The sequence below is a fragment of the Cnephaeus nilssonii genome, assembly GCF_951640355.1.
Source record: "Cnephaeus nilssonii genome assembly, chromosome: 18".
Classification (NCBI taxonomy): Eukaryota; Metazoa; Chordata; class Mammalia; order Chiroptera; family Vespertilionidae; genus Cnephaeus; species Cnephaeus nilssonii.
Window position 1 is genome coordinate 53,304,412 of NC_137089.1, and position 22,943 is coordinate 53,327,354.

At 55.9% G+C, this 22,943-nt stretch overlaps 1 protein-coding gene and 1 long non-coding RNA gene across 3 annotated transcripts; one reads left to right on the forward strand and one right to left on the reverse strand.

The window, feature by feature from the left end:
* The first annotated feature begins 61 nt into the window (after window positions 1–61).
* On the forward strand, window positions 62–20,354 carry LOC307114149. 2 transcript variants are annotated; one of them, XR_013814940.1, is made up of 3 exons: window positions 62–4,879; window positions 11,035–11,317; window positions 19,523–20,354. It is a non-coding gene; the product is annotated as an uncharacterized lncRNA (long non-coding RNA). The 2 variants fall into 2 exon arrangements; XR_013814941.1 differs by lacking the exon at window positions 19,523–20,354 and adding an exon at window positions 13,782–14,309.
* Window positions 8,828–19,513, reverse strand: CA3 (carbonic anhydrase 3). Its single transcript, XM_079796363.1, has 7 exons — window positions 18,554–19,513; window positions 17,810–18,007; window positions 15,967–16,085; window positions 14,434–14,526; window positions 13,383–13,445; window positions 12,144–12,299; window positions 8,828–10,532 (listed from the first exon to the last, which is right to left on the reverse strand). The coding sequence occupies exons 1-7, from the start codon at window positions 18,585–18,587 to the stop codon at window positions 10,413–10,415; spliced, it is 783 nt and encodes a 260-aa protein (XP_079652489.1). The 5' UTR covers window positions 18,588–19,513; the 3' UTR covers window positions 8,828–10,412.
* Window positions 20,355–22,943: the final 2,589 nt, after the last annotated feature.

Here is a 22,943-nt window from a genome sequence, read left to right on the forward strand (position 1 = left end):
GGCGGGGACAGCGCCCTCCAGGCTGCGCCCGCCGCGCGGGGAGCGTCTCCCGCGGCCGCGCCCGGGGACCTGGGCGGCACCGGCTCCGCGCTCCGGGCGGCGGGCTCTGCGCGCACCCTCCCTCCGGGCGCGGAGTCCGGTGGCAGCGCCCACGGTGTGGCCCCGGCCCCGCGCTTCCCTCCCGGCCCATTGTGACCGCATCCCGGCCCCGGCCCGGCGGCCCCGCCCGCGCCGGGGTCTCAGCCCCGAAGGCCCCCCGGAATTCCCGCCCCGGCCGGCGAGCGAGCTGGGGAGCCGTGACCTTGGGGCAAACGGGGATGCGGTCGGCGCTCCGAGCGGAGAGCCCGCGCCCCCCGCTGGCCGGCCGCGGAACGAGGCCGGGAGGCGCGGGAGAGGACGGACCGCAGCCCCGCGGGAGCGGCGGCGGTAAGGTTCCCAGGAACCCCAGCCCGGCAGCGGCCGCCAGCGCGCACCCCACACCCCCAAGCGCGAGGCCCCTGCCCTGGGTAACCCGCGTTTCAGACCCTGAGCGCCGCGGTTCCTAAAGCTGCCCTGGTTTTCTCCCGAGAACGAGCAGCACTTTTCTGTAAGTATGAAATCCCCCGAGCTTTCAGGAGTGGCCGAGCACTGAGACATTGTTACCCAGAACAGGAAGGAAAAGGTTAACGGGGACAATGACACCAAAAAGGGCAAATGATGCTTTTTCAACACAGTCTGTTCCGAGACGCTGCCGCAAGTGGCACCAGCAAACAGATCTGGTGAGAGTGCAGGCCCTGCTCTACCGGTTCTCTGCGGGGCAGTTTCGCCCCAGAGGACCTTGGCAGTGCCTGGGACCTTTTGGTTGTCCCAGGAGGGGTGCTCCTGGCCCCCAGGGGTGCTGCTCCACCTCTACCCTGCCCAGGGCAGCCCTCCAACTAAAAGCATCCAGCCCCAAGTCCGGACACACGCCGGGCGCTGTCCCGTGACGGCTGCGGGTCTGAAAGCGGCCTGTGTGGGCACACGGCCCAGGCGTGCTGTGCCCGGGACCTGCCCGCTCTCGTCTTGTTGGTGGGAGTGGGTAGACAAGACCAAAGCTCTCCCCTGCACCGTGGGGTGACCGTCACCTCACCGAGAGCACCCCCGGGGGGCCTTTCTGCCCCAGTGGTGACCCTGGTCAGTCAGGAGCGGCCTCACCCGTGAGGAAACGTCTCTTTGCTCAGGAATCGCCACTGGGCAGGGGTTTACTTCCTTTTGGAAACAGGGATGAATGAGCTTCCACGCGGGGGCCTGTGGGCACCCCACTGTCTCCTCCTGGTGAAGGACTAGAGCCAGGATTCGCCAGGCAAAGCGGGTCCTCCCCGGGGCTTCCTCTTTGCGTCCAGGGTCAGCGAGTCCCGCTTGGGAGGCGGGACGGGATGGTGGGGGAGACAGTGGCCCGCGCCCGAGGGTGCTTACATTTTGTTATCTGTGTATATAGAAGGACGCTGTGTGTCTACATTTCTGCTTAAGTCCTGGATCATGCTCTAGCACTGTGCCCTGTGGTCTGCTCCGGCCGCAGGCTGGACTCATTGCTGGCCGCGGGCGCAGGAGGCCGAGGCATGTCTTGCCAGGCACCAGTGCCCTGGCTGTGCTATCTGCCCCCTCCGCATGGCGCTGATATCACCGTTCACCACTACGTCGTGCCCAGCGTGCGGGCGCGGTGCTCACGCCCGATAAGCCCTGGCCCCGCCGTGGCTGCCTGCTCTGCCACTTCTCTGGGGTAGTCACCCCTCCCCGTCTTCCTTCTCCTTAATACTTCTTGGCCGTTCTCTGGTTTTGTTTTATTTCTTCCATACTCTACACATAAACACTTTGAAAAGCTTGAAACCCTTTCAACAAGAAGGCTTGGCGTCATTTGTGTATACTCCTGCAGTCTCCGCGAACATGGAGCGCCTCCCCGCTCAGAGCGCAGGCGCTGAGCGAGCTGCAGGTGTTCCTGACGCCCAGGCTACTTCGTGATTCCTCCGGGCCCTCTGCCCTCCCGGGGCTCAATCAATGTTTCAGTCGGTTAAGCTCCCAGGACGGAGGCTGAGCATGCCTCGCCATCGTGACAACAGGCCCTCTGTTAGAACAAATTAAAAGGAAGAAATTAGACCTTCCCTGATGAAATATTATTAAAATACTTGTTTAACAAAAATTATAATAGGCAGGCCGTTTAGATCATCAAGTTATGAGCTGACCCACCAGCATACCATTCCCACCACCACCACATCTCACCACCACCACCACCAACAACAACAACAACATATCCCACCACAACCACCAACCCCAACAACAATAAACCATTACCACCACCACCACCACCACCCCGAGTTTGATTTCTGGTAAATTCACTGAGTAAAAGCTTTTACCCCTAGGGAATTCTCAGCTATGAGTACACTCTAGGTGAGTGGTCGGCAAACCGCGGCTCGCGAGCCACATGCGGCTCTTTGGCCCCTTGAGTGTTCTAACGCCACTTCTTCAAAATAGACTCGCCCAGGCCGAAAACCGACTTGTGCGCATGGGCCACGAAGTTTCAATCGCACTGTATGTGCGCTCCCGCACGTTGTATTTTGTGGAAGAGCCACACTCAAGGAGCCGAAGAGCCTCATGTGGCTTGCGAGCCGCGGTTTGCCGACCACTGCTCTAGGTAGTGATTACAAGAGCATGAGTACGTATGTGGAGTGTAGTCTGTGTAGTCTGTGTAGGGTAGGAATTTACCTGAATGGACCACCTGGTTGGTTGGCGTGGGACAGAATATGTCAGTGGGAAATGCTTACTGAATTTTCATTATCAGCCAACTCTGTGCACCTCTGGCCACGACACACTGAGTTAGGAAGACTCATCCTTATAATGGGTGGGTGGTTACTGTGGCATCTTCACACAACGCTCAGAACATGGAGCATGAACGTCACAAGTGGGAAAATGGAGGTGAACGCGTGGAACTTCAAGTGCTAGACTTGATCTGCTGATTCCTGCCACTGCTCCCGTGTCACAGGCTCATTGCCAACCGGCCTCTTCAGTGTGCACAGAGGAGATAAGTTTCTGGGTAGAGGATGTGCTTTATAGCTCCTCAACATGCCTCTCCTATACTAAGTGAAATGCATGTTTTAAATTTAAATTTCCAAAGGGTAAGGTTTGACCCATATAAAGCTGCTTCCCTTTCCCATCCAAAGTCTCTTTACAGAGAGGCCTGGGTGATGACAATAGAAACCCCTGCCCTCCTCCAAGATGGGGACAGACCTCACACCAGCTCATAGTTGTACAGTGTCATTCAGTATTTTAGGATTCTCATTGCCTCATCCATCCATACCCACCCATCCACCCACCCACCCTTCCATCCATCCATCCATCCATCCACCCACCCATCCACCCTTCCACCCACCCTTTCATCCATCCATACACCCACCCACCCTTCCATCTATCCACCCACCCACCCAACCCACCCACCTACCCTTCCATTCATTCATCCATCCACTCACCCTTCCATCAATCCATCCATTCATCTATCCATCCACCCACCCACCCATCCACCCACCCTTCCATTTATCCATCCACCCACCCATTCTTCCATCCATCCATCCACCCACCCACCCTTTCATCCATCCATCCATCCATCCATCCACCCACCCACCACCCACCTACCCTTTCATCCATCCACCCACCCTTCCACCGATCCTTTCTTCCTTCTCTCCTTCCATTCTTCCCTCCTTCCACCCATCTGTCTGTCCATCTGCCCATTCCTCCATTCAACAAATGCATTTTGAGCACTGGTAGGTTTCAGATGCTGTTAGGTACTGGGGCCTCAGTAGTATAACAAGACAGGTGGAGTCCTCCCTCTTCTATAGCCTTCCACCCCCCATTACTCATCACACACACTCACACACACACCAAGTTACATCACAGATGGGATTCAAATGGACTTGTTGCTCCAAAAATTGGTTCCCAGTGCAAGAACCCACCCTAGTCTTCCCTGAAGAGCAGCCTCTTTATGGCTGTCTGCCTGCTCCTTCCTGCTTAGTTCTTCCCCGATGGCCCTGCTCTCTGCCTGCTCTGCTCCGCTCCGGTCTCCCTCCCTAGCCAAGCCCTCTCCCTGGGCCCCCAAACACCCACATGTCCCCGCCTGCCTCAGGGCCTCCATTAGGCCGACTGCCCCCAGGAGCAGAGGTGGAGTTCTAGGACCCGATTGCACAGTGAGTTCCAAGGCTGCCTTTCTAATGCACTTTCATGGGAGGTAAGTGTCCCCGGGGGGAAGTAGTCCCTTGATCACATGTGTTAGGAACCATTCAAATTTTAAATGAGTCAAGTGGGTATGACAGAAATTTATGGACATGTTGAAACAAAGAATATGCACATTTAATGGCCAAAATATTTCCCTTGAGCTCCCAGGCCCCTCCTGTACCCGGGGATGATTTAATACAAGGGAGAATCCGATGCTGTTTACTGCAGAGTCGAGTCTCCGGCTAAAATTAGCTCTCAAATCGCTGGGTTTTGTGCCGCTGCTCTGCACTCGGTCCCCGGTGACCTCGCTATGAACGCTCTCGCCCCTGCTGATTACCTGTGATCATCACCTGGTCCAGATGTCAGGTGGCTGCCACCAGGCACCTTCAAATCCAAAGGGGTTCATTAGCTCCCAGTCATCTCCTCGATCCTGGATTTCACGCCTCATCTCTCTCATTTCCTTTTGTGCAATAAGATGGTCATCCCCCAATGTATGCACTTGTCTCCCAGGTTGACGTGGCGACTCACCCAGGGTTCTGATTCTGCGGTGTGCCCAGACAAGCCCAAATTAATTCCACGGCAGGAGACCTTCTGTACTCACCACGAAGGTGGCTTTCCCCTGCGGGCAGAGCCCCAAATCTCTGCCCGCTGACACTGAAAGGTCAGTGAAGCGGGGCACACCTCACCCACCTCTCTCCTTTTTACTTTCTGGGTGTTTGCCACAGTACCTGTTATCAGGGCAGGTGCCGAGCTGTGGAGCAGGGCCTTCCCCAGGAGAGTCCCCGGGCTCCCGCCACACCCCTAGCGTTGTGCTGGTTTCTGGTGTGGCCATATTGTATGGGACAGGGGCATGGCTTGTGTCTAAATTCCATTTCCCCATACCAATAGCAGAGGGGGCCTGTTAGAGGGGCGTGCTGTGGCAACTCCTGTAGTATTATTCTAATTGACTAGAGGCCCAGTGCATGAAAATTCATGCACTGGAGGGGGGCCGTCCTTCAGCCCGGCCTGCCCCCTCTCACAGTCTGGGAGCCCTCAGGGGCGGGAGGCAACCTGGTAATCAGGGGAAGGTGATGCCCCATCACACCTCTGCTGCTGCCACTTCTGGCCCTGGTTACCTGAGCCTCGGGTGGGGGGTGGGGGTGGGGGGGGACTGGGTGCCGCCATCTTTGAGGGCAGGGCAGTCAATTAGCATGCGCCCTCCTTATTGGCTGTGGGTGCCACCATCTTTGCGATGGCATGAGGGTCAATTGGCATATTCCCTCTTCATTAGATAGGATGACATATGGTCCATGATGCTGATAGAGACATAAAGAACATGACCTCAGGTACTGAATATTCCATTAGAACTGTTCTTGGTTGAAGTATAATCAGTGTACAGAAGGTAATTGTTACCTTTTACTGAGTTTATTACATGCTAAAGTAACTAACCCAAGAGGTTTATATTAACTCAACCCATTTAATACTTAAAACAACCCTCCTATTCACAGGGGGAAACTGAGGCACGGAGAAATGAACTTGCCTGAGGCCACACAGCCAGCAAGCATTGTGTGACTTGAATCGAGGCCTCTGGGCAGGGCTGTGGAATGTTTCTTTCTCATTTATTTACATTTCAGTTCAATAACTATCGTCTAATCCCCCAGGCCTCATTTTTGGCTCCTAAATTTTTCAAAAATATGTAACAATGCCTCACCGTCTTTTCTTTGTAGATGGACATTAATGGTTCATTAAGCATTTGAGAGGAGCAGAAAGGGTGTTCAGGAATAAAACAACAAACCTCATGGCTCTGAAACACAGGCTGGCTTTTTGTCATTTTTATAATTGTTGTGCTGCCATCTAGTGGCTTACATGAAAAATAACATACAAACATGGCTTTATTTTTGCATTTTAAGTCTGCTGCCTTAGGGTAGTTTTAAAAAATCATTAAATTTACATGATTAAATCTGAAAAAAAATTAACCTGACATTCACAGTTATCATTATTTTTTCTTTCCTTTCTCACTTATTCTTCCTCTGCTATATAATATGTTATGCTTACATCCAGAATTACTCTTTAATCCTATTAATAAAGAGGGAATATGCTAATTGACCATCATGCCCTCAAAAAGATGGCAGTGCCCACAGCCAATAAGGAGGGAATATGCTAATTGACTACCACGCCTTCAAAGATGGCGGCACCCACAGCCACAAGATGGTGGCGCCCAGTCCCCTCAGCAACGCTGGGGCAGCAGGTGCCCAGCATGACTGGGCCTGCCTCCAGGTGGGTCTGGCCACTCTGCGCATCTGCCTCCGGAGTCCCCCAGTCCCCTCAGCCCCCCAGCCGCCCAGGGCCGGCCTGAGGCGCAGGCAAGCCTCAGATGGTGGCTGCCCAGCCACCCAGGGCTGGCGTGAGGGACGACCAATTGACTGAACAAGCAGGCTGTGTGGGGCGACCAGGCTGGCAGGGGGGTTAGTGAGGGATGACCAAATGACTGAACAGCAGACTGCGTGGGGCAACCAGGCTGATGGGGGGGCTGTGAGGGGTGACCAGGCTGGCAGGGGGAGCAGTAGGGGGTGACCAGGCCAGCAGGGGGGGCTGTTGGGGGTGACCAGGCCGGCATGGGAGGAAGTTGGGGGCAAGCAGGCTGGCAGGGGGGCAATAAGAGGCGACCAGGCTGGCGGGGGGGGGGGGGAGAGGCGACAGTTGGGGGCAACCAGGATGGCAATTGGGGGCGATTAGGCTGGCATGGAGGGCAGTGAGGGGTGACTGGGCCAGTGGGGGGGTCAGCTGGGGGCAACCAGGCCGGCAGGGGTCGGCAGTAAGGGGCAACCAGGCCAGCAGAGGGGGGTAGTTGGGGGCGACCAGGTTGGCAGCAGGGGGCAGTTGGGGGTGACCAGGCCGGCACGGGGGGGCAGTTAGGAGCAACCAGGCCAGCAGGGAGGGGGCAGTTGGGGGCAACCAGGCCGGCGGGGGCGGGAGGCAGTTAGGGGTGACCAGGCAGACAGGCAGGTGAGCGATTAGGAGCCAGAGGTCTCAGATTGTGAGAGGGATGTCCCGCCCCCGTGCCTCTCAACGGCCAGATCCCCGGCCGCTGAGGAGGCCTGCCGCGGACACCCAGCTGCGCCTCTCAATGGCAGGGTAGCCAGGTGTCCGCGGCAGCCCCCCTCAGCGGCCGCGGACCATCAAAAGTGGGGGAGCTGGGTGCCTGTCTGCTCCGGCACCAGGCCTTTCAGAAGCCTCCGCTGAGCCGGAGGCTTCTGAAAGGCCTGGTGCACCAGCGGACAGGCACCCAGCTCCACCGCGAAAAGCGAAAGCGTGTAGGGGACTCTACACGTGCATGATTCAATCATGCACTGGGCCTCTAGTTTATAATAACTCAGCACTGTGAGCCCAAGGAGAAGTTGGAGGAAGGCTTAAGTTGGATGATAATTGTGAGCAATGACCCTGCCGAGTAAAGTATTGTTCAAGAAGATGCGTATTGTCCTGTGTTCATCATTTATTCACTGAATATTTGTTGGACATTTGCTAAGTACCAGGCGCAGTACCAGGCAACCTGGGGAATGTCAGTGTCCAGACTCATATCTGTGCCTGACAGAGCTCACAGCCCAGGGAGCTTGCTCCCCTGATCAGACGGTTTCTCTTTGGACAGTTCTTGCCATGGAGCTGTGTACTTGCAGCCTTGTGGCTGGCATGGATATGCATGTCCACGTGGAGGGTGCCCTGGACACATTCCACGGCGCTCCTGAGAGGACTACCTGAGAGGATGCGCTGTGCATCTCCGCTAATTGGACCTCCAGGCCTCCTAATTTCAGGGGATTTAATTAACACATCCAGTTCGCACTGACCGACCTGGGTTCCCTTCACCCAAGTGGCCATCCATTAAATTACCTGCCCTCCCGGGATTCTTGGCCCAGCACCACTTCGCTTTCTAAAGTCAGTTAACATGAGCCAGGGAGGTGACGAAACGCACATCGAAGTTTGCGTCTAAAGACAGTAAGTGGTTTGAAGGTCTAAGTGGATGGACTTTTAAATATATATAGACTAGAGGCCCGGTGCATGAAATGCATGCATGGGAGGGGGTCCCCTCAGCCCAGCCTGCACTCTCTCCAATCCAGGACCACTCAGGGGATGCCCGACTGCTGGTTTAGTCCCAATCCTGGGGATCGGGCCTAAACCGGCAGGTGGACATCCCTCTCACAATCTGGGATCTAACTGCTCACCTGCCTGCCTGCTTGATTGCCCCTAACTGCCCCCCCCTGCCAGCCTGATCACCCCTAACTGCCTCTGCCTGCCGGTCTGGTTGCCCCCAACTGCCCCCCCAACTGGCCTGGTCGCCCTTCACTGCCCCCCCTGCTCACCTGGTCGCCCCTAACTGCCCCCTTGCTGTCCTGGTCACCCCTCACTGCTCCCCTCTGCTGGTCTGGTCACCCCCAACTACCCCCCCCCCCCCCGCTGGCCTGGTTGCCCCTCACTGCCCCCCCCCCCTGCCGGCCTCATCGCCCCCAACTGCCCCCATGCCGGCCTGGTCACCTCCAACTCCCCCCCCTGCTGGCCTGGTCGGCCCTCACTGCCCCCCCCTGCTGGCCTGGTCACCCCACGCAGCCTGCTGTTCAGTCATTACTGTGAGGGCGTCCTGATCAATTTGCATATTACCCTTTTATTAGTATAGATACTAGGGCCCAGTGCACAAAATTCATGCACTCGGGGGTGGGGTCCCTCAGCCTGGCCTGCACCCTCTCGCAGTTCGGGAGCCCTTGGGGGATGTTCAACGGTCAGACATCCTTAGTGCTGCCACATAGGTAGGAGAGGCTCCCGCCACCGCCGCTGCGCTCACCTGCTGTAAGCCCCGCTTAGCATATTGTGCTTTGAATGATTGAACGGACCTGCAGACCAGACACGTAGCATATTAGGCTTTTCTTATTTAGGATTGATTTCAGGGAGGAAAGGGGAGAGAGAAACATCAATGATGAGAGGGAATCATTGATCAGCTGCCTCCTGCACACCCTGCAGTGGGGATCGAGCCTACAACCTGGGCATGTGCCCTGACCTGGAATCGAACCGAGACCTCCTGGTTCATAGCCTGACGATGCTCAACCACGGAGCCATGCTGGCCGGGCTAAGTAGATGGACTTTTGATGTGTTGGACCAGGGTCATTCCTTGTCCCTCAGGAGCCCCTATGGTATGAACCCCAAATCCTGAACCAGCCTTCAGACCTCTGGAGACGACTCTCAAATTCATGGCCATGTGGTCCTTTGGCGGCTTCCTCAGAGGCTCCCACTCACTGTCTTCGCCACTCCCAGGGGGCGCAGCATCCAACCAAACTCAGCACGTGGGCTGTTATCACTGCCCCTCCGTCATCAACACAGACCACTCTTAGTTTCACTCTGTTTTGTCGTGTGCAGCCCTTCATTAAAAAAGAACAAAAAAAGCACACACACCACAGCACGGAACTCTTCGCGTTCATGGCTTTATTATTTTGCTGATCAGCCGCCCGCCTCACTGCACGTCAGACATCGCCCTGCCTGTGCCAGGAGTGGTGAATCCCACCCGCAACTCAGAGGGCCGGGCCGTTTAGTTAACAAGCATGCAAAAATCAAAGGAGCGAAATTAAAATAAGTGGTCCTCCTTCCGGGAAAGAAAAGTATTAGGCCACAGTCAACCACCTTTAGGAAGAAAAAATTCAAATACCAGGTCATGTTTTCTTAAAACTCCTGGTCGAATGCGTCTTTGTTTCACTGATCATCAAAACCAGGCCACCTTTACAGGAGTTAGCATTTTAACACATCACGGGCCTCTGTTGGTTTCAGTTAGGGGTTAACACATTCTCATCTCAATTCGGGTCTGGTCAAGTTTAAGTGCTATATGACTTACTCACGCCTCCACTCCTCAGATAGAATTACTCACTCAGCTGCTAAGATGGACAGTGGATAATGTGAAAATTGTAAAACTGCAGTTCTGTGAAATTTATGACAGAAACTGGTGCCCAATAGTCCTTTTTCCATATCTTTTCTCCTCCATCTTTTTTGAAGCTGCACTACAAACGCTACTTTTCCAGGAGAGGGGATCGTTACAAAGGCGGTGCTTTCCGGCTCAGCCTGCCGTCAGTGACGGCATCGCTCAGCGCGGTGTGGAGACTGAAGTACGCGTGGCACAAGGGGCACGGAAGGAGGCAGGGCCCGAGCTCTGGGGGGGGGGGGGGGTCCCTTCCGGGGAGGGCTCACTTGAAGGAGGCTCTCACCACCCTGCCCTTGATGGGCTGCGGTGGGCGCCAGTTTCCCACGAGGGGCACCGGCGGCTCGTTCTCGGCGCTGGACAGGAGGCTGCGCAGCTTGGCCATCTGCGGGGCAAAGGAAGGCGGTCAGCTCCACGTCGGACCAAGAGGACACACAATGGGTGCGGCAGAGTTAGAGACCCACGGCTTTTAAACAAGACCAGCAAACTCAGCACCTGCTCCCATGCTCAGTCCAGAGCTGCTGGGTGACCAGTTCCTGGTAGAACAGGCCTTTTCTTCACGTGTGAAAACTATTTCGTGCAGGACCGCATGCCCCCGGTCAGAGCCTCCTCCCCAGGTTCTGAAACAGTTCGTTTCACGGAGGAGGGGACCACGTCGGTGCAAAGTCTACCTGTAAGTCATGTTCGCTGGGTACATGCAGGAGCCCATCGTGTAAAGGGCAGAAGGAACTAACAATGGCGCTACATTTAAAATTCTCAGAACGGACTCTTTTTCTTTAGGGAGAGGAGTCTAGGAAATTCTTGTCAGTGATGCTCTATTTCTATATGAAAATATTTTTAGCTTTTCTCCTTTAAGAAAATTTCCTCTTTCAAAATATTTGTACCAGAGAACCTGATGGTTAAACCCGATCTGTTGATGAAGACGACCACGGGAACCTGAGTCCACGAGGCAGAGGAGAGAAGCGGCTGCGTTAGGGACCAGACGCCGGGACGCCCACGCTCCGCCCCCGCCCCCGGGTACCCACTCCTCTCCCCGAGCCTGGCCTCCAGTCTCCGCCCCGACTGTTGCCGCACGTTCTTCAGACGAGCAATAAGGAGGGAGTCAGGGTGTTGGAGCAGACAGGCGGGAGGTGGAATCTCAGCTCCTGCACTTGGCTGTGTGATCACCAGGTAATTACTTGCTTTTTCTGAGCCTCAACTTACCTGTACGACGCCTCACAGGTGACACCCCCTCCCCAGGGTCAGCACCTCCTCCCCAGGCCTGGAGTGAGCCTCCTGCCTCCTACCCTGCACTTGGTGCCTCCCGTGAACAAGTGCTGTTCATCGAAACCCATAAGTGTTTCCAGAGCATAAACTCAGTCACCGTCCAGCATCACAGCCGCCTGGAAATGGTGTGCGTTATCCTGGTGCCCGAGGAAGTCATGCTGTGGGGGTGGGACAGGCTGACTGTGGCCGTACCTGCCGGCCCCCTGTGACCTCACGCTGTGGGGGTGGGACAGGCTGACTGTGTCCGTACCTGCCGGGCCCCTGTGACCTCATGCTGGGGGGGGTGGGACAGGCTGACTGTGGCTGTACCTGCCGGGCCCCCTGTGACCTCACGCTGGGGGGGGTGGGACAGGCTGACTGTGTCCGTACCTGCCGGGCCCCCTGTGACCTCACGCTGTGGGGGTGGGACAGGCTGACTGTGTCCGTACCTGCCGGCCCCCTGTGACCTCACGCTGAGGGGGTGGGACAGGCTGACTGTGGCCGTACCTGCCAGGCCGGCCCCCTGTGACCTCACACTGTGGGGGTGGGACAGGCTGACTGTGGCTGTACCTGCCGGCCCACTGTGACCTCACGCTGGGGGGGTGGGACAGGCTGACTGTGGCCGTACCTGCCGGCCCCCTGTGAACCCCTGGTGTAGGGCAGCTCTGAGCTCCCATGGGGCAGCTGTACACTTTCAATTTAGCATCACTTCCAGGGAGCCAGCCAGCGCCGCGTCCGTGCTACGGCTCACCTGCTCGGAGCTCACGGTCATGGGCTCCTTGAGCAGCAGCCACACGATGCACTCCTCACAGGGCGGTGTGGTGAAGGAGCCGTGGTAGGTCCAGTAGTCACGGCAGGCGGGGAACAGGCAGGATGGGTCGAAGTGGGTGAAGGGCACCTCCTTGCCCTGCAGGGGGTACGGTGGGCAGGCGAGATGGGCAGGTGAGGAGGCAGGTGCACTAAGCGTGCACACCGCTCTCCCCAGGCCCTCACCACTGTTTGTCAGAACAAATTTAAGGCCGTAGAGACAATGGAGCTTTTAAACAAAGCGCAAGGCTTCAGAAATAAAGGGCAAAGGGCACAGGGCAGCGGGTCGGTGAGGTCTGACTGGCTCTGGGACAGTCCTATAATATGTTATTCCTCATCCGCTGCCGGTAGAGCTGTAGTTCTATCATCCTCAACAAGAGAAACCTCGCTGAACTGCGACAGAAACCATTCACGTCAGTTACTCTTTGGGTCTCAATGGTAGAAGAGGCGCAGGTTCTGCTGAACACGGAATGGTTCCTGTGGCGGCAAAGCGACCCGCACTCGATGGAGCAGCCGCAGACAACTCAACGGTTCATTAGGGGTCTCCTGTGAGGGTGGCCATAGGTGGGTGCTACCAGCAGCCACACACGGCACTCTGCAAATGTGTGTGTGTGTGTGTAGCATGTGTGTAGGTGCTGTGCATTATGTGTATGCATGTTACATGTGGGCGCACGTGTGCACATGTGGTGCGTGTCATGTGTTGTGTGATGTGTGTGCATACATGTTGTGTGCGTTTCGTGTGTGCATGACATGTTTGTGTGCATGTGGTATGTGTTGAATATGTGTACACATGGGGGTGCCTGTGGTGTGTGTGTGTGGTGTATGCATGTGGTTGTGTGTATGTAGTGTGTGTGCATATGGTGTGAGTGTGTGTGTGCATGTTATATATGTATATGGTGTGTGTGTGTGTGTGTGCATGTGTTTGGGGGTGGCCATGCTCATCCACTCATTGAGGAAGCAGTTATGTGACAGACTGACTGTGAGCATTACATAAACAAATGCATGTGAAAGTGCTTTAAAGCTGTAAACATACGGATATAATGGTACCTATGTGCACACATGTGTTTAGCATACTCATCAAACTTGGCAGCAGGATTCAGGTGGAGGAAATACACTGGAAATGTAGAAGGAGAAAGCTGACAGAGCGCCTTCTCTGTCCTCAGAGGGAAAGGAGGGTTTTTACCTTTGTCTTCACTTTGTCCAGGGCATCGAGAACCAGCTGGAACTCGCCTTTCTCACGTCCTATCTGCAAGAAAATAGAAAACCAGTAATTACACTTTCCCTTCTCCATAATTTAGGACTGTCTTAAAAAACAATTTTGACCTTCTCCATAATTTAGGACTGTCTTAAAAAACAATTTTGACCCATCCATCTGCTACCAATACTCATAACTCTGCCAGGAGTCCATGCAAAGAAAACATAAATTTCTTTCTCTCCCCCCAAATTTCAGAGTTTGCATTTTCTGAACTAAACTTGGACTCCAGGCCTCTGAAGGACAGAACCACAAAATTGCATGTTGATCTGCTTCTGTGACCTTGACGTTCTTTGCAAAGTCATTCCATGTTTTTCTTTTTTTAAATAGAATTAGACCGGGATGGACTCAATGTACCTAAAACTAGACTCCCGTCTGTCTGTCCACCTGGACCCGCCCGCTTCCTGTGGAGCCGTGTCCAAGCGGGACACGACCGGTGAAGGAAGAACATGAGACGAATCAGGTCATTCGAAAAGAAAGGAGGCAGGTTTCCACTCCCGGCTTCGCGTCGAGCTTATGTTGCCACTAAAGTCTTGTGTTAACGACGCTAAGGCCTCTTTAAGCCGAGGCTGGCTCAACAACACACACATTCCCGCGCTGTCTCCGCTGAGACCCGGAGCACGTGGCCGCCCTGAGCCTGGGGCTGTGTGGCCGGCCCGGGCGTCACAGCGTCCCCAGCAGCGGCTTTGCTGGTGTGCAGGCCGGGGGATGAGGAGGGGGAAAGGGTAACGGCCACGCTGCCCGCCTGCCCGCCCTCCACGCCACTCTCATCCACAGACCCACATCTTGAGGAATATGGCAAAAGGTACACTTTTAAGGGAAAGCAGCATTTGAGCTGGTCTTAGCAGAAATACCTGCATTAGTTGAATGAATACTGACATTCATTCTGCTCCCCGTTAAGCAAAAGGAGGGAGTGAGCGCGTGCCGCCCTAAGCGTGGGTAAGAAGTCAGCTTGGAAATAGCCCGTGGTGGAGCTGCTCACCTTCAGGAAGATGCCCACCACGGCGATGCCGTCCGGCTGCTTCAGAGCTTCTCCGAAGGTGTTGTACTTCGGGTTCCAGTGCACCAGATGCAGCTGGAAGCAGAGAGGCTGTGAGCTCCTCCCTGGCGCCAGGAAACCGAGTCAAATACCCGCACGACACCCGGCGGCTCTCCGGCCTGAGGCCGCTGAGAGCGCAGAGAAGCTGGTGGGATTCTAATCGTTAACAGCACCATTTGGGTGACATGTCGAATGTTCAAATGTGTATAAAATGAGGACAAGTAGATTTAGGACTTTGCGATAAACAATGAATAAAAATTGAACTATGCATTCAGAGATCTGCTCCCTCCTCTGACTGAGACAGAGCTGGGTCTGCTGGCACCCTGCAGTCACAGGGAATTGGGAAGTAGGGGGGCAGCAGGGGACGTGAGCATCTTCATATCGGCCTCCTGTTCGCAGCCGGGGTAACCTCATCCTAGTGCGGAACATAGGCACCAGGTAAGTTAGTCCCAGGCACATACTGAGCTACATAGAATGGCAAGGGAGTACAATAGTTCCTAGCGGTTGACACTGTTTTATTCAATGTCAAACAAGAGAGATGACCCCACGCACAGAGGTCAGACTGCAAGCCCCGCCGTATTTGCAAAGAGCACAGGGAGCTTGGGGGAGATGTCTAGAGGCATTGGCATTAGTGAGCGTCTCGCGCCCTGAGGGGGGCTGTGGGCAGATGGCCACGGCAAGGGCCTGTGGGTCTCCCGGAGTTAGTTCACCCAACAGCCCAGCTGCCTGAGAGTGTCCCCGGCGCCCTCGCTTCCTGCGCTGCCCGAGCTGCCGGGAGGGGGGAGGGGCGGGAAGATGCTGGCCTCCAGCACTGTGGCCTCCAACACTCTTGTCTTCATGGAGAGGATGTGCAGGAGGCTCGTCTTAGTTCCTTGTAATTCGGGGCCCTGATCTGAGCTACAAATCGTGCTTTTTAAAAATGGACTCACTGAGACAAGGAGTAGCATTTGCTCATATTAAGTGTTGTGTGTGTGAACGTATGTGCATATGTAATCACACACGTATGTGCAGTCTTCACTAGGAGCCGGGCAGGAGTGCCGTTCTTAAAGCACCGCGTTCTTTCCAGAGGCGCTCAGGGCGCAGGACAGGCTGCCGGCCGCGGAGCCGGTCTGAGGCCGAGCCCTGCACTCCGCCCTGGAGACTCTCGCGGCCTGCTGTGCCTCGGTTTCCTCGCCTGTCCTGCCTCGGGGGGCTGCGAGAGGGCACAGCAGTGCTCACCGGCAGGCACCGTGCTGGTGACCGTTACCTTTCCAGTCCCATCGGCCGGGACTTCTCTCTATTCAGCTGCTGTCCGAGTTCCTCAGGCCCCCTGGGAGCTCTTCCCCGGGCGCCCACCCGCCCCCGTGACTGTTGGCCGCTAGCCCGGAAGGTTGGCAGCCTCGGCTCAGGCGAAAGGACCGCAGCTCTTTGCTCGGCTACAACTGGGCACAGGGCGGTGGGCGCGGCCTGGCGGTTTCCCGGGGCGGCGGCTCCTACCTCAGCGGCGTACTGCACCCCGTCCACGGTGTGCTCGGAGCCATGGTCGTCGGCGGCGCCCCAGTGCAGGTGGAACTGGCGCAGGCGGTAGGGCCCGCTGAGAGGGCCGCCCCTCAGCACTGCGAGGAGAAGCTGGTCAGCGCGGAGCTGGCCCCTCTGCGCCCCGCCCGATGCTGCCTGATGCCCGGGCCGGGGGCACCGGGCCACACGGGCCCCCTCTTCCCAGAGAGTCTTGGCATCTATCAAAGCCAGCGCTGTTTCCGTCCTGTCTTGCTTGTTTGCTCCTATTATTATTTTTAATGTCAATTTAATATTTATGAAAATAAAAGCAAAGCAACAGGGTGAGCCTTGTGGTTGTAGACAAGCAGAGTGTGGGTGGGCGTATGGAGCAGTGGGAAGTGACTGACGGCTGAGAGCCAGACAGATACCTGGCCCTCCCCCCGCCCTGTGCCCACCCCTCCCCGCCCTGTGCCCTCCCCCCGCCCTATACCCTCCCCCCGCCCTGTGCCCTCCCCCCGCCCTGTGCCCTCCCCCCGCCCTGTGCCCTCCCCCCGCCCTGTGCCCTCCCCCCCTGTCCTGTGCCCACCCCTCCCCGCCCTGTGCCCTCCCTCTGGCCCTGTGCCCTCCCCTCTGGCCCTGTGTCCTCCCCCCTGGCCCTGTGCCCTCCCCGCTGGCCCTGTGCCCTCCCCCCGCCCTGTGCCCTCCCCCCTTGGCCCTGTGCCCTCCCTCTCCCCCCTGGCCCTGTGCCCTCCCCGCTGGCCCTGTGTCCTCCCCCCTGGCCCTGTGCCCTCCCGCTGGCCCTGTGTCCTCAGGCAAGTTGCTGAACTTCTCGGGAAGGTGCTAATAACCCCAGCATTTGGGGCTGCTGGGAGGATGGAAGGAGATTAAGGGCTGAATTGCTCCTCATGGTGCCCAGTGGGGCAACCACTGAGCAAAGTGAGTTCTTTTCTCCAACTACTTTCCTATTCCAAGCCAGGGCTGCCGTGCGGACGGCCTGTTCCAAGGAGGAAGTGGGAACAGGTCTCCCAGGGGAGCGGTGAGTGCGCACAGCGAAACCAGAGCGCTCCCAGGCAGGGCTTGGAGCGGGCTGTCCAAATGCCTCAGTCCTGTCACTTCGTTTGGTTCCATGTCCCTCAGCCTGGGGAGTGAGTTAGAGGCTGAACTATTCCTTAGAGGATATTGGGAACTATGCAGAGACCTTCAAATCAAGATTTAGGCCCTAGCTGGTGTGGCTCAGTGGATAGAGCATCGCCCTGCAGACTGAAGGGTCCCGGGTTTGATTCCGTCAAGGGCACGTGCCTGGGTTGTGGGCTCGATTCCCACTGGGGGGGGGGGGGGGGTGCAGAAAGCAGCCGATCAATGATTCTCTCTCATCCTTGATGTTTCTCTCTCTCTCCCTCTCCCTTCCATCAGACAACCGGAGGGAGAGTGACGGGCAAGCCTCTTCCGCACACTCTGGCCCTGTCCGCCCCCAGGGCCACCCCACCCTCACGTCAGGGGCCGCCCACTCCTTTCTCTGCACTGTTCCTCTTTGTAGAACAGAAGCTCTGCCAAGAAGCAGAGGACCGCGGGGTGAGGGCCCTGGAACCCCGAGAGCTCTGTCACTCCCCTGGGCGCACCGCCCCGCCTCCCCACCCAGCTCCCTCTGGATGACCCGGGCCTGGCCACAGAGGGAGCGGGCAGGGGCATTCCCCGCCGGGCCGCAGTGCTCCGGGACCAGAGCAAAGGCGCGTCATCTCCCTCTTCAGGGACGAGTGCCCCTCTCCCACTAACGCTGTGCCGGTCCTAAGTGCTGCCAACGCCGCTGCGGCACCCCGTGAGCTCTAGCTGAGGACCTACTCACTGGAGCGATCGTAAGTGTCATCAAACACGACCCTGCAGGTCTTGCCGTTGTTCAGGATGCTCTTACACGAGCCGGGGTCGTAGGAGGCCGACCAGGGCTGCAGGGAAGAGTCGTACTTAATGTCCTTCGTGTGCAGCTCGATGGGCGACTGGTTGTCTCCCTTGGCGATTGGGTAAAGCTCGTGCCAGTGGTCAGGACCTGGGCAGGCAAGGGGGGATCTGTTAACTCGGGGCACGACGCAGACCCTCGTGCTAGTGACTAACACAGCGGGGCTGCCCAGGGGCTTGGATGGCAGCCTGGGCCCCCGGCCCGCACAGGTGGGCTCCTCCTGCACCTGGAGCCTGCGCAGCCCGCCCTGGCTCCAGGGACCCGCCTCAGGCTGCTTGGTGCCGTGGCCTCAGGGCCACCTCCTGCCGCCTTGGACAGAAAGTCTGGCCACAGGTGGTGGTCAGAGCCCGCCCTGTCCCTGCACCTGGCTGAGAGGTGAGTGCCTGCCTGGCCCGGACTTGGGGATCTCAGAGCTGGACCTGCGAGGTCTGGCTCCTGGAAGGCGGCAGTCTTGGGAAGGGAGCCAGCCCTGCCCCCAGGGAGTGACAGGGCTGCAGGGAGCTGCCGAGATGAGGGCAGAGGCCGGTTGGGCGCCGGGCAGTGTCCCCATCCGACCCTCCACCGCGGCTTCGGGAGCTGCCCAGGGCCTGCGGTCTGCGCGGTGCCCGGCGCCCGGGCCGCCCGTCGGGGACTCACCATTGTGGCTGGCGTAGCCCCACTCCTTGGCCATGGCTGGTCTTCTTCCCGGGTGGCTGCTGCCCGCTGTCTGCAGAGTCCGCCGTCTGCAGAGTCCCCGGGAGCGGAGCGCCTTTTATCCAGCTCCCCACACCCTGCATGGCCTTATTAGGTCAGCAAGGAGGGGGCGGGGGGCTAGGCTGGCTGGGGGGTGTTCAGGAGGCGGGGTGGGGGGAGCCAATGAATGCCAAGGGCTGACAGCTGTCGGGTGGGGTGGGCGGAGGTCCCCGTGCCACCCCCGCTCCCGTCCCATCCCCTGGAGCTGCGAGGCTGCCCCACCCGCGGTCCTGGGCACAGATGCGGCGCCTTTCGCCTGGTGCCCCCTCCCCCGGCACCATGCATTATTTTGGGGGTAAACAGGGTGTTGCAGTCGTGCTCAGCCGCCACCCAAGACACCCCCCTCGGGCGCTGGCGGCTGTGCGCTGCGGACCCCGTGACGCGCTGGAAGGAAGCGCCTGTTGGCGGGTGCGCGCTCCCTCGCAGGGACTTGAAAAGTTCTAGGAGCGCGGGCGGGAGAAAGGGCGGGAGGGCAGGTCCCCCCTCCACTATCCTGGAGCCCAGCGGCGTCCCGCAGACCGGGGTCCCCTGGGCCGGGGCCTGGGGACCACAGAGCAGCAGCGCCTGCGCCCCCCGCCCCGCGCTGCGCCCCCGCCAGGGGCAGTGAGAGCTCTGCAGGCTGCAGGCAGCACAGAGTGCGCCCGCGGCTCAAACCACGACCCCGCCTCCAGGACAAGCCGGGAAATTAGGAGAAAAGGCGCCTCGGAGGGCTTCCAGCATCCTCCCTCTCCAAGTTGTTTTTAACGAGACGATCCAGGCGAAAGGAGAGGGAGCCGGCCACGCAGGGCCACGTGCCAGGGAGATAAATGTCTCTTGTGCTGCACAGGGAAGGAGTCAGTGTGGCCGATACTTATATTCTCAATGTCTCCTTAGTTCCAGGCAGTGGTGATGCAAAAAGCCGGCCCGGAAAAGCAACAAGCCGGCCCTGAGAGGCAGCTAGCCCCGTCTCAGAGCCTGCCCAGGGCTGCAGCGCGCGGGTCCTCCCCACCCAGCTCCTAGCAGGCCGCTGCCTGCCTGTGGGATTAGGAAGCTGGAAGAGGAACTCGCACGGGGCTAGCTCATCCCCCAGGCATGTGGAAAGACTGAGCCGCTCATAACCTGGACTCCAGGGGAGTCACTCCCCGGGTATTTTTGTGCCGGGATTACTGGATCCACACAATAGCCCTGAGGAATGAAGAACCCAGATAGTTCGGAAAATTCAAGCAAACGCAGCAAAGCTAGTGCCCTCAGACTCAGCTCAATGTCAGGCTGGTGAGAGCGTCCACGGCACTGGGCTGCCTGGGCCGTGTTCTGCTTGCTTTTTGCTGGGAGAGTGTGTTGTCTGTGGTTAATGAAGGTTTCTGTATTTGTTGAGGGCATCATTATTTCTCTTAGTAAACTATAACCTTGTTCAACTCATTAAATTGTTACAATCACTCTGGTACGTGTGGCTAGAAGATTGGTAACTGAATTTCATGCTATTTGACATAGTTGTAATACAGATAAAGTCTTTAATATGATAAAGTCTTTATACCAGGCAAAGCCAACAATCTAGGAATTCTTCATATTGTTACTGTTTAGGCATAGAAGGAGTTTAAAAATGGATTTTCATTAATTAAAGTTAAAAGAATGCACAATGAATAAATAATAAAAAGACTTGAACAATTGCACATTATTTCAAATAATCACTAGGTAAATTTTGCAAAGTGAAATATTTAATAGTTTTCGGTGTGCCATCTTGAAAAATTGTGATTGGTGTTTTCATTGTACTTTCTTATAAGAAAGTTAATAAAATTTGAAATTTCAAGACAATTTAGATCAAATCATGTTAGTTCTGGCCACTATGCACTTTTCAGAAACCACAAATTAATCATCTGCATCTTAATTGATTTATTCCAGCATGTTTGTCTACAAAAATTTCAAAATTCCCCGTTGACAGAGCAAAGAGATCATTCTAAATTGTATCCAAGATTTTGAAGTTTCTGGAATGGCTTAAAAAAGAAAACTGTTAGGTACACACTGAGATGAGTAGTGCCAGCGAAGGCATGAGGAATGATTAACTACAAATATCTCCCAGCATCCTGACCGCTTCTCCCAGCACTGCCACTGGAAAGCTGACACATTGGGCAATTTGTAGGATCCCCCCTCCCCAATGAATATGTTCATACAGATGAAGGAGGGAGGGAGGGAGGGAGGGAGGGAGGGAGGGAAGGGAAGGAGGGAAGAGAGGGGGGTGGAATATGAAAAGAACAACCCGGAGGGTAATGTGGGTAAACAGAAGTTTGGGGTGAGTCTCTGATTGTGGGAGTTTCAACTAGGCTATATGTAAAATTTATAAACTTGAAGACCTAAGGTGATAACATTTAAATATATTTTTACTCTTGATTTGGTATTTTATTTTGCAAGATATCAGGCAATAAAACTCAGTTAAATCTTCAGCAAGTTGATAGCATTTAGTGCTTCTAGTGCATCAGGAAAAAAAGGGGAGAACCGGCCTCCATATTCACCTTTGTTAGCAAAACATAAATTAAGATTTGAAGTAATTGCATAATTGTGCTCAAATATTTTATATGCTACAGGGGCCTATATTTTTTTTTTTTACCACATTTTTATTTTTAGAGAATGAGTTGTGTGATCTATATATAAAAATAAAGCTCAATCACTAATCATAAAGTAAAAATATTTAAAATCAAAGAAATATAATAAAAATGAAATATATTTGATAAAAATAAAATCTTTTACATCTAAAACACCAAATCTAATAAAAACCAAATTTTTAAATTAATCTATTTAGCTGTCATATATAACACTAGAGGCCCAGTGCACAAATTTCATGCACGGGGAGGTGTGTGTCCCTCAGCCCAGCCTGCACCCTCTACAATCTGGGATCCCTCTCACAATCCAGAACTGCGGGCTCCCAACCACTCACCTGCCTGCCTGCCTGATTGCCCCTAACCGCTTCTGCCTGCCAGCCTGATCAACGCCTAACTGCTCCCCTGCCGGCCCGATTGCCCCCAACTGCCCTCCCCTGCAGGCCTGGGTCCCCTGCAACTGTCCTCCCCAGCAGCCCTGGTCTCCCCCAACTGCCCTCCTCTGCCGGCCCGGTCACCCCTAACTGCCCTCCCTTGAGGCCTGATCGCCCCCAACTGCCCTCCCTTGCTGGCCTGGTTCCCCCCAACTGCCCTCCCCTCCTGGCCTGGTCACCCCCAACTGCCCTACCCTGCAGGCCTGGTTCCCCCCAATTGCCCTCCCCTGCCGGCCCTGTCACCCCTAACTTCCCTCCCCTGCTGGCTCAGTTGCCCCTAACTGCTCTCCCCTGCAGGCCTGGTCCCCTCCCCTGAGGCCTGATCGCCCCCAATTGCCCTCCCTTGCAGGCCTGGTCTCCCCCAACTTCTCTCCTCTGCCGGCCCAGTCACTCCTAACTGCCCTTCCCTGTTGGCCTGATCACCCACAACTGCCCTCCCCTGCAGGCCTGGTCCCTCCCAACTGCCCTCCCCTGCCAGCCATCTTGTGGTGGCCAACTTGTGTCCACATGGGGGCAGCCATCTTTGACCACATGGGGGCGGCAATCTTGTGTGTTGAAGTGACAGTTAATTTGCATATTACTCTTTTATTAGATAGGATAACTTTTACCTTCCTCCCTGAAAATGTCAGTGTTTTTTTTGTTTTTTTTTTTTTTTTTTGTGTGTGTGTGTGTGTGTGTGTGTGTGTGTGTGTGTGTGTGTGTTTGCTTTTTATTTCTTCCCAAGAACATTTTCGGGAAGCTTGGCTCCCCACCTTCTATGTGAATGTGGCAGGCCCAGCTCGAGTGCGACCCCAGTGGCAGCTGAGCCACTTGATGGGCCTTCATTTTGGCTCTGTTCAGGGCAAGTTCACTGTGAGCACCGAGGCCTGGCCTGGATGTCCCTGGCTCACTGCATCCCTTGGCACAGGCTTCCCCTGAGGCTGGGAGCAGGCAGTGATGGGGGACCCCAAGCTCTGCACTGAGATCTAATCCTCAGGGCTCAGAAACTCAAACTCTTCTCTTTTCTTCTTTTAGAATGTAGTATTTGCACGTTACACGGATGACAGCTCATGCATTAAACGTTAGGATACCTTTGCTTAGGATCAAAGTTAGATGACAGAGTCTCATTTTCAATAATGTAGGATCGGTTTTGCTTGTAAGATGAACCAGTGGGATTGTGTTTAGTTTCCACATTTCATAGCCAGTAGATGGCCATTTGCCTCAATTTCTCTGGAGCCTCAGAAGTGTCCTCTGAGCAATGGGGTGCAGCGCCTGTCTCCCAGGGGTTGGTGCGCTTACCGAGAGAAGGTG